This window comes from Pseudophryne corroboree, chromosome 7, assembly GCF_028390025.1.
Source record: "Pseudophryne corroboree isolate aPseCor3 chromosome 7, aPseCor3.hap2, whole genome shotgun sequence".
In the NCBI taxonomy this organism is placed as follows: Eukaryota; Metazoa; Chordata; class Amphibia; order Anura; family Myobatrachidae; genus Pseudophryne; species Pseudophryne corroboree.
Window position 1 is genome coordinate 503,101,766 of NC_086450.1, and position 16,039 is coordinate 503,117,804.

Below are 16,039 nucleotides of genomic sequence, written 5' to 3' on the forward strand. Positions count from 1 at the left end.
TTTTCTTACACAACCACCCCCAACCCCATGCATCCTTTAGAATAGTATAAAACAACTAAAGTTAAATAAATGGCACGGGAATGTTTGTTTGTTTGAAAATTGTGAAGTTTAATTATTTCTTTATTCATGCCGGACACGTTGCTAATCTGTAATCTTTACATAAAAATCATTGTCAAAATAAAATTAGTAAAAGGGCTCTCACATTAATACAAAGCAATTCATGCTGGTTGCGTAGAAGATAGTAATATTAGTATTTTTGACCAGTCATTTGTCGGGATGCTAGACATTGTGGCCAGTACTTCAGGGTTCCCCTGTATTCCCATTCACCCCTGCTCACCTCTGCTCTCCGCCTTGAGGGGAACTTGTCCCGTCTGTTCATTGCAGCAGCTGCAGTTGGAGTCATTTGGGGCCTGGCCAGGTCCGGATTATAGGCGGGGCACACACTGGGGGCCACCACACTGCGGCAATGATTGCCCCAACCCACTCTAACCCTACCTGGCCAACTTCCGGCAGCAGGGAACTGCAGTATCGTGATTCACCAGTGGTAAGGGGCACAGCCTAATGCCGTGAAGTGCCCACGCCCATCAGAGACCTAGCCAGGCTGTAACAGGTAGTGTCTCTCCCAGTCCCTCCCTCCCCCTATCTCTCTCTCCCAGTCCCTCCCTCCCCCTATCTCTCTCTCACTCTCCCTTTGCTCTCCTCTATCTCTCCCTCTCTATATCCCTCTCTTTGTCTCTCCCTCTTTCTCTCCTTGACACTCTCTTTGTCTTCCTCCCTGACACCCTCTCTCTCCCACTTGCTCACCGTCCTTCTCTCTCTCCCTCTTTGTCTCTTGCTCTTTCTCTCCCTGACATGATCTCTCTCCTGCTCACTCCCCTCCCTCTCTCCCTTTTGTTCCCCGTCTGTCCCTCTCTTTGTCTCTCCCTCTTTCTCTCCCTGACACTCTCTTTGTCTTCCTCCCTGACACCCTCTCTATCTCCCACTTGCTCCCCGTCCTTCTCTCTTGCTCCCCCTCCTTCTTTGTCGCTTGCTCTTTTTCTCCCGCTCACTTCCCTCCCGCTCTTCCTTTTGCTCCCCTCTGTCTGTCCCTCTCTATGGTGGTCATTCCGAGTTGTTCGCTCGTTGCCGATTTTCGCAATGGAGCGATTAATGCGAAAATGCGCATGGTACGCAGTGCGCTTAGTAATTTTACTAAGAACTTAGTAGATTTACTCACGGCAGAACGAAGAATTTCCATCGTTGAAGTGATCGGAGTGTGATTGACAGGAAGTGGGTGTTTCTGGGTGGAAACTCAGCGTTTTCACGGCGTTTGAGAAAAAACGCAGGCGTGCCAGGGAAAAACGCGGGAGTGGCTGGAGAAACGGGGGAGTGGCTGGGCGAACGCTGGGTGTGTTTGTGACGTCAAATCAGGAACGAAACTGACTGAACTGATCGCTAATCGTGAGTAGGTCTGGAGCTACTCATAAACTGCTAAGAAATATGTATTCGCAATTCTGCTAATCTTTCGTTCGCAAATCTGCTAAACTAAGATACACTCCCAGAGGGCGGCGGCTTAGCGTGTGCAATGCTGCTAAAATCAGCTAGCGAGCGAACAACTCGGAATCACCCCCTATATCTCTCTCTTTGTCTCTCCCTCTTTCTTTCCTTGACACTCTCTCTGTCTGTCTCCCTGACAAACTCTCTCTCCCACTTGCTCCCCCTCTCTCTCCGGCTCCCCTCTACCTCTTTCTCTCTCACTCTTTCTCTGCCTGTCATTCTCTCTCCTTGACAACCTCTCTCTCTCCCGCCCGCTCCCCCTTCCTCTCACTGTCACTCCCAGCTTTCTTTCTCTCTCTGACACTCTCTCTTGCTCTCCTCTCTCTCTCCCTGACATCCTCTCTCTCTTTCCTGCTCGCTCCCCCTCCCTTTCCCTCTCTCCCTGACAACCCGTCTTTCTTCCTCTCTCCCCTTTCTCTCCCCCTCTCTCTCTCCCTGACATGCTCACTCTTTCTCTCTCCCCTTCATCCCTCTCTTTCTATATCACCATTCTCTCTGTCTCCCTGACACCCTCTCTCCTCTCTCTTTCTCTCCCTGACACCCTCTCTATCACTTCTCTTTTTATCATTCCTTTTCTTTCCCTGACACCTTCTCTAGCACCACTACTACCACCACTCTCTCTCTCTCCCTGACACTCTCTCTCTCTTTCTCGCTCCTCTCTCTCTCGTTATCCCCTCTCTCTGTCCATTGCTCTCCATCTCTCTCTCTGATGCCCTCTTTATCTCTCACGCCCCTCACTTTCTCTCCAGCTCCCCTAAGGGGCAAAGTAGTGACAGCGGTGGAGTGCAGAGTCAATTTTATTTGCTGTAGCACTCCACATTTGCTGCTCTGGGGCCCCCACTAGCCTTAATACGGCTCTGGGGCTGGCGTACAGTCTCCGTGGGCATGATGCAGACAATTATCATACAAATTTGTTTATAGAGCGCTCACATATTATGCATCACAATAAATTGAGGGTGTTATGCTTCAAATATTTTATACCACTATGTACAACAGATGGTAAAGGTGACCCCTGTCCATATGAGCTTACACTCTAAAAGATAAGCTCATATGCATGCCTAGCCGAGCCGCTGGTGTGTGTGTGTGTGTGTGGTTGAAACCTAATCTTTGATGCCAAGGGCTAGAGAGAGAAAATTCCAGGGAAGGGTGAAGGCAATCCTATCTAGTTCTGCTGCCTACCCTGAAAGACCAGAATGTAATACGGTTACCGAATGTTCTTAAGGGGGGACTATGATAGGGGACCTTATAGTTTTAGAAATTAACGGAATTCTATGAGCTATGATAAGGTGGAAAACCTCAGTGGTTTGTCTGCAGAAGGAATGACTCCCACTTCATCAGTTTCAGCGAGAGCTAGTTACGTCAATTTGCTGCGGTTGGCGATGGAGAGTGAGACTGGGCAGCAAGTCAAGCTGGTGGTTCGTTCCTCATCAGATTTAGGAGGAAGTATAACTCTGGCCGCATGGTGAAAGTACAGGTTGAGTCTCCCATATCCAAAATCCTAGTATTTTGGATATCAGCTTTTTCTGTATTTTTCAATATTTGCATAGCATAATGAGATATCTTGGGTATGGGACCAAAGTCTAAATGGGTGGTCTTCTGTTTGCCGGCGGCGTGTCATATACACCTTATACACACAGCCTGAATGTAATTTTATACAATCATTTTAACCATTTTGTGCATTAAACAAAGTTTATATACATGGGGGTCATTCCGAGTTGATCGCTCGCTAGCAGTTTTTAGCAGCTGTGCAAACGCATTGTCGCCACCCACTGGGAGTGTATTTTCGCTTTGCAGAAGTGCGAACGCTTGTGCAGCAGAGCGCCTGCAAAATCTTTTTGTGCAAAACAAGACCAGCCCTGTAGTTACTCTTCGTGTGCGTTGATTCTAATGATGGAGGGACGGCTTTTGACGTCACACACCCGCCCAGTGAACGCCCAGCCACGCCAGCATTTTTTCTGCCACGCCTGCGTTTTTATAAGCACTCCCTGAAAACGGTCAGTTGACACCCACAAACGCCCACTTCATGTCAATCATCCTGCGTTCGGCCGGGCGACTGCAATGTTCGTTACTCTCTGTGCAAACCCACGATGCTCATTGTACCCGTACGACGCGCCTGCGCATTGCGGTGCATACGCATGCGCAGAAATGCAGATTTTTAGCCTGATCGCTGCGCTGCAAACAATGGCAGCTAGCGATCAACTCAGAATGACCCCCATAGACACATCAGAAGGCAAAGGCGTCACTATCTCAGGCACGATCAAGAGATTCCGTATTTTGGGATTTTGGATAAGGGAGACTCAACCTGTATTTGCCCTCCAGAATCCTGTTAAATGTCCACACAAGATTGGCCATTAGACTTATAATAAAACAAAGACAACCCTTCCCATCTTTGAAGTCTTTTGTGACATTATGACGATCTTGACTTTGTCTTCAGTGATGTCCAGAGGTCAGGGAGCTATGAATCTCAAGGAGACCACTTGAGGATAGATATGCACATGGAAATTATAAAGCAATTCAGAATATAATTTAAACATCAAGTTATTGCAAAGGTTCATTCTGAATTTGACATCTTTTTATCCCATGCGGTGGTTCTGCCACCTCTGTAGTGAAAGTCATGGTTGGTCTGTTTCCATCTCTCTATGGCCTTGTGGGCTTCACAGGTGTAGTGTTTCCATTAATGGAGTCTTATAACTTATTGAGGAATTAATATACTACAGTCTCCCAGGTTTCTAACTGGAATTATAGGAAATGTTATGATTATTTTTCTTAATTTCTTCTAAAGTATCATCTTCGGATCTCTATTTTCCTAATACGCATTTGATGTGGTTGATGTGGATCCATAATCAAACTCAAGAGGTCCAATGCAGACACAGTGCTCACTTCCGGATAGACGGGTTGCTCCTCCGTGTAATGATGGGATCACTCTTCATCTCTACCTGCACCCAGCGTAACACCTCTAGCACCCAATCTAATCATTATAACCAGCCGAGTACAGTAGGTGGTTGGTTGGTGACGTTGTGTGAGCGGGCAGCTGTAGCCTCATAGCTGGGTGCGGAAACTCAGCCCGCTCCCCTCCATCTTCTTCTTGTATTCCTCATCAAACACAATATTCTGGGACACCGAAAAATGATTCTTCCAATCCCCGACTTCCCCTGATAAAAAAGAATCCAAAAACATGGAATGAATAACATGAGTAAACAAGTGATCAAGGATAACGGCCCACGCTTAGTAATTGGTGCGGCCAAGAGACATCACTAAAGGGGACGTGGCTTTGCGGGGGAAGTCCTAAATTCTAGGTAATTGCGTCAGGCTTACAACCCATACATCACTGGAAGCTTGGCTATTCAGTCTGTTCGCGATGGTTTATTTGAAAAATAAATGCATTTAAAGAAAACAAGTGTCCTCCCCCAGTTGTACCCAGTACTAGTGCTGAAAGCCTAAGCCAGCAACTGCAAAATCGGGGACAGAACGGGTTCTCTCTGATAAAGCCGCTACCAGCACTATAAAAGTGCAACCAATAGCGGGCATTTCCCCGCCATTATATCCAAACTAGCCCTAGACCACGCAACATGGGACTGTGTAGGATGGTACATAGGGAGGCCAATCCCGGGCCGTTTTTTCAATCCCGGGATTCGGGATTGAAAAACGCTCAATCCCGGGATTCCCGGGATTGCAGTAGGGAGCAGGGAGAGTGGGAGTGGAGGGCAGTGGAAAAGAGTGTAGGGAGCACGGAGGCTGTAGGGAGCAGCGCTGGAGGGTGGGTGTAGTGTAGGGACTAGGGAGCAGGGCTGGTGGGTGTAGTGTAGGGACTAGGGAGCAGCGCTGGAGGGTGGGTGTAGTGTAGGGACTAGGGAGCAGCACTGGAGGGTGGGTGTAGTGTAGAGACTAGGGAGCAGCGCTGGAGGGTGTAGGAAGCGGAGCGGGAGGGAGGCTGAAGCGAGCACCACAGTGAGGGAGGGTTGGTGTCAGAAAAACTACACTTACTATTAGACGGGCGGCGGGTGGCAGGCGGCAGCCATGGACAAGACGCGCTGAGCGCGCCGGAGGACTTTCAAATTGTAGTGCTAGCCGTCAGCCAGTCAGAACGGGCAGTCCGGCAGCCAATCAGGAGCCGCTGCGGCCGCTTCCCTGATTGGCCGCCGGTCCACCAGCTGTGATTGGCTGGCGGCCGGCGCTACATTTGAAATGCCGCCGCGGTCTGTATACATGGCTGCCGCCCGCCTAATACTGCCGCCCGCCTAATAGTAAGTGTTAGTTACACCAACCCTCCCTCGCTGCTGCGTTGCACATGCGCAATGCAATCCCGTGAATCCCGGGATTGGAGGCTCCAATCCCGGGATTCAAATCCCGGCATTTTTGGGCCTAAATCCCGGGATCCCGCCGATCCCGATCCCGGGATTGGCCTCCCTAACTGTACATGCTTACATGGACCACAGAGGACGCCCAGTTTGGAAATAGATGAGCAATAAATTGGTAAAAGAGGAATTGTGTATGGGAGAATTTATTTCAATAAAACATATTCACAATGTCTGCCTTTTTATATAAAGTGATTTGTTTTTTTACAGGTGACCTACAGCTTCCAGCAGTCCTTAATAACAGGACATGGTGGCACTTATGGTTCTCCTAGTGCCATAAATGACCTGGCATCTTTTAGATTTGGGCATAACTGGGCTTGTTGGTTCCTGTAGTTTGAAACTTTTCATAATATTATTAACACTTTTTATTACATGCTGTTTTTTCTAGGACAGGAATATTTTTGTAGGCCTTCTTTCTCTAGAAAACGGAGCCCTGTGCTAACCAGGTTGACAGTTGACAATATTTTGGAGTGTCTTTTTGATTTATTTACAGGGTTTTAATGTCAATGTTACGTTTGTCGACCTCTAATATGTCTATCTTCGCTTATGTCGACCTAATGCAGTGTCGATGTAATCTTTGTCGATCTATTATATGTCAATCTTAGGTTATGTCTATCTGTGGAAGGGTCGATGACCTTTTTGACCTTCATTGTGTCAATCTCATGTTATGTCTATGTGAAGAGGTGTCGATGTAATGTTTGTCGATATTTGATGTGTCGATCTCATTGTATGTCTATCTGCTGTGTTGTCGATGTTCTGTTTTTCGACCTTTTGTTTGTCGATCTAACTTTTTTCGATCCTCGTGTTGTCGATCGTCCTTGTTGTCGATGTTAATATTGTCAATCAAATGTGTTGTCGATCTTCTTGTTGTCGATCAGTTTTACTGTCGATGGTTGTATTGTCGATCGTACGTGTTGTCAATCTTGTATTTGTTGGTCATCTGTGTTGTCGATCTTCTGTTTGTTGGTCATCTGTGTTGTCGATCTTCTATTTGTTGATCATCTGTGTTGTCGATCTTCTATTTGTTGATCATCCGTGTTGTCGATCTTCTATTTGTTGATCATCTGTGTTGTCGATCTACTATTTGTTGATCATCTGTGTTGTCGATCTACTATTTGTTGATCATCCATGTTGTCGATCATACATGTTGTCGAACTGTTGTTGTCGATCATACATGTTGTCGAACTGTTGTCCGTGTCGATCTAATGTTCGTCCATGTAATGTTGTTGTCGATGTTTGTTTTGTCGATGTATAGTTGCTGTCAACCTACGTGCTGTCGATGTATGGTGGTCAATGTTTGCTTTGTCAATGTACATGCGTCCGACCTAACGACCGGATACCGCTGACACTATGGTGTGGGGAATTGACACTGCTGATTTCCTTGGTACAGTATAGCACCCGTCAGCCCTGCCTGGCTAAGCCTACTGCTAGTTTCTACTTTCAGCATTACAAAGAAAAATAGGAATGACGAGTTGCGTCAATGCATTTTTTTAAATGGAAATTAATCATGTTTGCCATCCATTACATACGGGCATTAACCTAAAACAAATGCAGATTCAGAGGCCATTGTACAGAAATCTACCTTTCCTTAAAAAGGGAGAGATGGATTGGTCTAATATAGCTTTTGGTAGGGCACTGAAATTGGTCACTGGGTTCTTCTTCATTGCCTGGAATGACGTGTGGTGCCGAATCTTCTCAAGAACCTCATCTGACAGGTCCTTCCCAAGGAACTTCATGATCTTTCTGATCTCTCGCGTTGGGTCCTGTGAACAACAGAGTTTTAGTAACAAAATAAGAACATAACCTATCTGAGATCATTATGTGTATATATATATATATATATATATATATATATATATATATATATATATACACACATCGAATAGGCAGCACTCACATGTAGACAAAGTGTAAATGCCGGTGCCTTCCTAGAAACCCGTGCAGGGTCCACAATACACCATACAGTCGGCGGCACTCAGGAAAAAATGGCAGGACATGCTGCTCTATCACACAGCAGCTTATCCTGCCATTTTTTCATGAGTGCCGCCGACTGTATGGTATATATATATATATATATATATACTGTATATATGAAAGAAAAGCCCATCTTTTGCACTAGTATATATTCACATCTGCATCTCATAGTAGACCCAATATTAGTAAGGATCAAGAAATACAAATGAAAAAAACAGAGGGCGCTCTACCATATGTGATATCATAAGTGTACGTGTGAAACTTCAAATGATGATTAAAAGTGTTCTTTAGAAACAGTGTCTAGTCTCAAGTGATTAAAGCAGGTTCATTCGGCTTGAGTTCTCATTGGTGTCCAAATAATGGAGGTTGGTGCATCCCATACACTCTGAAAGTGTATCCCTCTACCAAATCACCCAGAAACAAGGGCCCAATGGAAGGATCTACTCAGATAGCACATGGACAATGGAACTCAATACCCAACGCGTTTCGTCCATATAGATGGACTTCTTCAGGGGTATAACAAGAAGTAAAAAATATAACAGCAGACAATTCGCTGTCAGTTCTTAAGAATGTGTTTGTTCCGAAATATCACAATGTGCATTGACTTCATCTCCCTTATTAGCAACATTCTCTGACACCATTTTTTATGCTGTAAGCAAATTTTAAAGCCTGTAAATAATTTTATCAAGAATGAAATATTTTTTGTATCAACTGACTGACTTTGGGACTTTGTTTTTGGATGATTTAGTAGAAGGACATACTTTCAGAGTGTATGGGATGCACCAACGCCCATTATTGGGATAACAATGAGGAATCGAGTGAACCAATGAACATGTTTTAATCACTCAAAACTGGGCACTGTTTCAAAATAACACTTTTATTCATCATTTGAATTTTCACAAGTACACTTATGATATCACATATGGTATGGTGCCCACACACACACACACACACACACACACACACACACACACACACACACACACACACACACACAGTGCCGTTTCTTGGGGCGGGCAAGCCGTGCAACCGTACGGCGCACCCGCCGTGGCACTTCTGCTGCTCTTTGATTCCCCCTCCTCCCTCTTCCTGAGTACCCAGCTCGGGGGGGGGGGGGGGGGGGGGGGGGGGCGGAGTTTCACGGAACAATGCGGTTACGTCGTGTCGTCACGACGCAATGGCGTCATTCTGCGAAACTCCGCCCCCAAGCGGAGTACTGCTGACAAGAGAAGGGGGAGCCAAGCTACAGGAAGGGCCAGGCGGCCAGCGCGACGAGGGAGAGGCGGGCCAAAGAGCTGGAAGAACTTCTTCAAACTTAAGTTTCTCTCTCTCTCTCTCTCTCGCCTCCCCCCCTCCTCTGCCACCTGCCGTAATGTGTAAAATGGGGACACTTGCCTGCCTAATGTGTAAAATGGGAACTCTTGCCTGCCTAATGTGTAAAATGGGGACACTTGCCTGCCTAATGTGTAAAATGAGGACACTTGCCTGCCTAATGTGTAAAATGGGGACTATTTTCTGCCTAATGTGTAAAATGGGGACTCTTGCCTGCCGTAATGTGTAAAATGGGGACACGTGCCTGCCGTAATGTGTAAAATGGGGACACTTGCCTGCCGTAATGTGTAAAATGGGGACACTCGCCTGCCGTATTGTGTAAAATGGGGACACTTGCCTGCCGTAATGTGTAAAATGGGGACTCTTGCCTGCCGTACTGTGTAAAATGGGGACACTTGCCTGCCGTATTGTGTAAAATGGGGACACTTGCCTGCTGTATTGTGTAAAATGGGGACACTCGCCTGCCGTATTGTGTAAAATGGGGACACTTGCCATAATGTGTAAAATAGGGACTCTTGCCTGCTGTATTGTGTAAAATGGGGACACTTGCCTGCCGTATTGTGTAAAATGGGGACACTTGCCTGCTGTATTGTGTAAAATGGGGACTCTTCCCTGCCGTAATGTGTAAAATAGGGAGTCTTGCCTGCTGTATTGTGTAAAATGGGGACACTTGCCTGTCTAATGTGTAAAATGGGGACACTCGCCTGCCTAATGTGCAAAATGGGGACACTCGCCTGCCTAATGTGTAAAATGGGGACACTCGCCTGCCTAATGTATAAAATGGGGACACTCGCCTGCCTAATGTGTAAAATGGGGACTCTTGCCTGCCATCATGTGTAATATGAGGACTCTTGCCTGCCGTCATGTGTAAAATGGGGACTCTTGCCTGCCGTCATGTGTAAAATGGGGACTCTTGCCTGCCGTCATGTGTAAAATGGGGACTCTTGCCTGCCATCATGTGTTAAATGGGGACTCTTGCCTGCCGTCATGTGTAAAGTGGGGACTCTTGCATGCATAATGTCTAAAATGGGGACTCTTGCCTGACGTAATGTGTAAAATGTGGACTCTTGCCTGCCATAATGTGTAAAATGGGACTATTGCCTGCTGTCATGTGTAAAATGGGGACTCTTGCCTGCCGTCATGTGTAAAATGGGGATTCTTGCCTGCCGTCATGTGTAAAATGGGGACTCTTGCATGCGTAATGTGTAAAATGGGGACTCTTGCCTGCCGTAATGTGTAAAATGGGGACACTTGCCTGCCGTAATGTGTAAAATGGGGATTTAATGTATTAAGGGCATTGCGGTGTATGACATAACATCATTTTTAATTTTTTTTCCTGTGGTGGCCGTGATCTCTTGGTGCAAGGTCAAAAACTGGGGTGTAAGGTAGTATTTTCAGATGAGGCCACACACATTTTAACGAGACCACACCCATTTTAATGAGGCCACGCCCCTTGTCGGGAGCACGCGCACCTGCGGCACGCGCATACTTTTTCTTTTTATATCTATATGGGGGGGGGGGGGGCACTCATTTTTTTTATGTCAATGGGGGGGGGGGGGGGGGAGGAGCGCATTTTTAAATCTCGCACTGGGATCCAAATTGGCTAGAAACAGTCCTGCACACATATATATATAGGTTGAGTATCCCTTAGTCAAAATCCAAAATTTTTGGGTCCCTTACTGAGATAATGACATATATATAATATATTATATGTATATATAGATATATTATATAGATATACAATATAATATACATATATATGTGTCATAAACTCAGTAGGGGAACCAAAAATGTGTGATTTTGAATTTTGTATAAGGGATACTCAACTGTCCACTTAGGAAGCAACACTGATTGACAATCAATTTCACATGCTGTTGTGCAAATGGAATAGACAACAGGTGGAAATTATAGGCAATTAGCAAGACACCCCCAATAAAGGAGTTGTTCTGCAGGTGGTGACCATAGACCACTTCTCAGCTCCTATGCTTTCTGGCTGATGTTTTGGTCACTTTTGAAAGCTGGCAGTGCTTTCACTCTAGTGGTAGCATGAGACGGAGTCTACAACCCACACAAGTGGCTCAGGTAGTGCAGCTCATCCAGGATGGCACATCAATGCGCGCTGTGGCAAGAAGGTTTGCTGTGTCTGTCAGCGTAGTGTCCAGAGCATGGAGGCGCTACCAGGAGACAGGCCAGTACATCAGGAGACGTGGAGGAGGCCGTAGGAGGGCAACAACCCAGCAGCAGGACCGCTACCTCCGCCTTTGTGCAAGGAGGAACTGGAAGAGCACTGCCAGAGCCCTGCAAAATGACCTCCAGCAAGCCACAAATGTGCATGTGTCTACTCAAACGATCAGAAACAGACTCCATGAGGGTGGTATGAGGGCCCGACGTCCACAGGTGGGGGTTGTGCTTACAGCCCAACACCGTGCAGGACGTTTGGCATTTGCCAGAGAACACCAAGATTGGCAAATTCGCCACTGGCGCCCTGTGCTCTTCACAGATGAAAGCAGGTTCTCACTGAGCACATGTGACAGAGTCTGGAGACGCCAAGAAGAACGTTCTGCTGCCTGCAACATCCTCCAGCATTACCGATTTGGCAGTGGGTCAGTAATGGTGTGGGGTGGCATTTCTTTGGGGGGCCGCACAGCCCTCCATGTGCTCGCCAGAGGTAGCCTGACTGCCATTAGGTACCGAGATGAGATCCTCAGACCCCTTGTGAGACCATATGCTGGTGCGGTTGGCCCTGGGTTCCTCCTAATGCAAGACAATGCTAGACCTCATGTGGCTGAAGTGTGTCAGCAGTTCCTGCAAGACAAAGGCATTGATGCTATGGACTGGCCCGCCCGTTCCCCAGACCTGAATCCAATTGAGCACATCTGGGACATCATGTCTCGCTCCATCCACCAACGCCACGTTGCACCACAGACTGTCCAGGAGTTGGCGGATGCTTTAGTCCAGGTCTGGCAGGAGATCCCTCAGGAGACCATCCGCCACCTCATCAGGAGCATGCCCAGGCATTGTAGGGAGGTCATACAGGCACGTGGAGGCCACACACACTACTGAGCCTCATTTTGACTTGTTTTAAGGACATTACATCAAAGTTGGATCAGCCTGTAGTGTGTTTTTCCACTTTAATTTTGAGTGTGACTCCAAATCCAGACCTCCATGGGTTAATAAATTTGATTTCCATTGATAATTTTTGTGTGATTTTGTTGTCAGCACATTCAACTATGTAAAGAACAAAGTTTTTAATAAGAATATTTCATTCATTCAGATCTAGGATGTGTTATTTTAGTGTTCCCTTTATTTATTTGAGCAGTATATATATATATATATATATATATCCTATATAATAGCCCAGATCTGTGACTTTGTGACTCACTTGCTAACGCTGGGCGGAGTCACAACACTGGGCGGAGTTAGTCAAATGAGTCACAGATCTGGCCAAATCTATAGGAGACTAGGAGCAGAAGCAGATAGTATGGGCATGGCACAGGCAGGGGTGCATACCTCCCAGCTTTCTTCAGGAGCTTTCTTCAGGCAGAAGGAGGGACACACACTCGGCAAAAGGGGGCATGGCTTCACGGGAGGGCCCCCGTTTTCGTCAGTGAGCGGGCATGCCCAGCGCTCTGTGAGCTGCTGGCATGCCCCCAGGGGCTGATTATGAGTCCGGGGGGCCCAGGGCACTTGAGACAGGGGAGCCCTATCTCATTGCTGTGCCTGCTGTGGGGTTAGGGGCGTGGCCTAATCGCGGGACGCGAGGCCACGCCCCTTATGCAAATTCCGGGATTTGTTTTTGTTTTTAATGGAATTTTGGCCCCTCAGCTAGGGCTAAATCCAGAGGAGGTGGTCGCTCCCCCCTACACACCTGCACAGGCAGAAGAAAGCAGGGAGACTGCTGCCTCCCTGCAACACCAAGACCTGCCAATACGCAGCAGCGTGTGGTGACTGTAGCACAATGCTGCCGTTGTTGCTGGCAGGACGGGAGAGCTTCTGAGCTGGGACAGAGCTACTCGAGCCGGGGGGCCCCCTAAAACTGTGGGGCCAACGGTACGTACCCCCTGCCCCCCCACCCCCCCCTTAATCCGGCTCTGCTGCTGGAACCCCCCTTAATCCGTACCCCCTGATGCCCCTCTCCCTCTGTCTCCACTATTCACCGCTGCTCTGCTAAGCAGAACAGCGAGTACAGGAGCTTTCCAACTGCCCCCCCCCCCCCCCCACCGCGGGACACTGCGACCCGCGGGTGGGACAGCGGGACAGACCCCCAAAAATGGGACTGTCCCGCGAAAATCGGTACATTTGGGAGGTATGGGGGGGTGTGAGGGGGTATGCCGTATAGACAGACGGGCACCGGCTCACTGTGTGCTTGACCCCCCACATCAGCATACTCAGCAGGGTCTCTCTGGCGCGGAGGAGCGTCACTTTCTGGCACACTCCACGCTTCTTAGCTGCAGTTTTGTGGGGCACCAGCCGCTGCACTTTCCGTACTGCCTCTGTTATCTCCAGCCCCGGCAACCCCACCGCTAGCTGCAGCACTGCCACCTGCAGTGAGGTGCGCCCAGCTACTTCACACACTTTAGCCGGCGGGTAGCGCTGCAGAAGTCCGAGCTGCTTGCAGGCTCCGACCCCCTCCTCCCTCCAGCCGCAGCGTCTCCTGGAAGCTAACAGGTCACTCCCAGTCTCCCCTTACCACAGTGCCCAGCAGCCGCGAGGTCCGCACCACGTGCATGCTATGACCCCCTCCTCCCTCCAGCCGCAGCATCTCCTGGGGGCTAACCAGTCACTCCCAGTCTCCCCTTACCACAGTGCCTGGCAGCTGCGCGAGGTCTGCGGTGTGTGACTGAGGAGGGGGGGAGGGATGCGGACGGGCAGAGGATGCAGGACTCCAGCGTAAGAGAGTCAGCCATGCCAAGTCTCCACCAGCAGCAGATCCCAACAGGTTGGAGTGGAACAGCAGCAGCCAGCAGCAGTGACTCCGGTAAGACACATCTGTCTGTCACCACTGTTTTGTCCCTAATACCAATCTCTCCCGTGCCCTGTGTTCTGTCATGTCCCTGTCACCCCTGGCCTTGCCCTGCCACCCTTATCCTGGCCCTTTCACCCTTATCCTGGCCCTGTCACCCTTATGCTGGCCCTGTTACCCCTATCCTGGCCCTGTCACCCCTGTGCTTGCCCTGTCAACCCTATACTGGCCCTGTCACCCCTGTCCTGGTCCTGCCGCCCCTACCCTGGCCCTGTCACCCCTATCCTGTCCCTGTCATTTCTGTCCTGGCCCCGTCGCCCCTGTCCTGGCCCCGTCACCCCTGTTCTGACCCTGTCACCCCTGTCCTGGCCCCGTCAACCCTGTTCTGACCCTGTCACCCCTGTCCTGGCCCTGTTACTGCATACCCTCCAACTACCTTTTTGGCAGGTACAGTACCCGCAGTGCCTCCAGACCTCTCCCCAATGCACCACACCTCCGCACCTTCCCCTCCACCACATGCGGCACTCCACCCCTCCCCCACACGCTGTGCCTCCAGACCCCCTACACCACCCGCGGCTCCCACTCCTCCGCCCCTTCACCACCCACAGCACCTCCAGGCCCCCTCCACCATTCACCCCCCTTATATGTCTCCCCCCCACACCTGCCCCCCTCCACCCGCAGCATCTGCAGACACCCTCCTCCATCCGCGGTCCCCCCGTCACCCACCCCTCCCCCACCAATGGCACCCCCGCACCTGCCCCTCCACCACCTGCAGCACCTCCGGACCTCCTTCCCCATCTGCCGCACCACCCGTACCTGCCCCTCCCCTACCCATGGCGCCTGCGGACCCCTACCCCACCTCCGGCACTCCCGCCCCTTCCCTTCCCACAGCACCTCCGGAACCCTTCACCCATCCACAACATCCCCACACCTGCCCCTCTCCCACCCGTGGCACCCCTGCCCCTCCCCCACCTGCAGTGCCTCCGGACCCCTCCCCCATCTGCATCCCCCACTCCTCTGCCCCTCCCCCACCCGCAGCACCTCCCGACCCTTCCCCATCCGGGCCCCACCCCCACTTCCGCCCCCCCTCCACCCGCAGCATCTACAGACACCATCCGCAGTCCCCCCCCCCCCGCACCCGCTACATTCTGTACATCGTGCCCTGCAGGTGCTGTTCACGCCGTCGCAAGGGGCTGCGCCTCCTTCACCATCGCACGCCTTTTCATTGTGCAATATTTAACCACTAACAAAGGAATGCAGGTAATACTCCATATAATACAAATATTGAACCCCAGAAAGGCATGCAAGGGTTAAGGGGGCGTAGCCCCTTGCGACGGAGTGAAGAGCGCCCGTAGGGCGCGATGAAGCACCTAGTATATATATATATATATATATATATATATATATATATATATAGTAGTGATGTGCACCGGACATTTTTCGGGTTTTGTGTTTTGGTTTTGGATTCGGTTCCGCGGCCGTGTTTTGGATTCGGACGCGTTTTGGCAAAACCTCACCGAAATTTTTTTGTCGGATTCGGGTGTGTTTTGGATTCGGGTGTTTTTTTCAAAAAACTAGTGATGAGCGGGTTCGGTTTCTCGGAAACCGAACCCCCCCGAACTTCACGCTTTTTACACGGGTCCGAGGCAGACTCGGATCTTCCCGCCTTGCTCGGTTAACCCGAGCGCGCCCGAACGTCATCATCCCGCTGTCGGATTCTTGCGAGGCTCGGATTCTATCGCGAGACTCGGATTCTATATAAGGAGCCGCGCGTCGCCGCCTTTTTCACACGTGCATTGAGATTGATAGGGAGAGGACGTGGCTGGCGTCCTCTCCGTTTAGAGTAGACTAGAGAGTAGTAAAGACACTTGATTTACTA

At 49.4% G+C, this 16,039-nt stretch overlaps 1 protein-coding gene across 1 annotated transcript in view; it reads right to left on the bottom strand.

Annotated features, from left to right (window-relative positions):
• Nucleotides 1–682: 682 nt before the first annotated feature.
• The window catches only part of LOC134945809 (sulfotransferase 1C4-like), a 136,172-nt gene continuing 120,815 nt past the window's right edge, over nt 683–16,039 (bottom strand). The window contains exons 7-8 of the mRNA XM_063935320.1: nt 7,474–7,654; nt 683–4,688 (exon numbers count right to left, since the gene is read on the bottom strand). Of these exons, the coding sequence (XP_063791390.1) occupies nt 4,576–4,688; nt 7,474–7,654 (294 nt within the window). The 3' untranslated portion in view covers nt 683–4,575. The remainder of the gene's footprint in view (nt 4,689–7,473; nt 7,655–16,039) is intronic.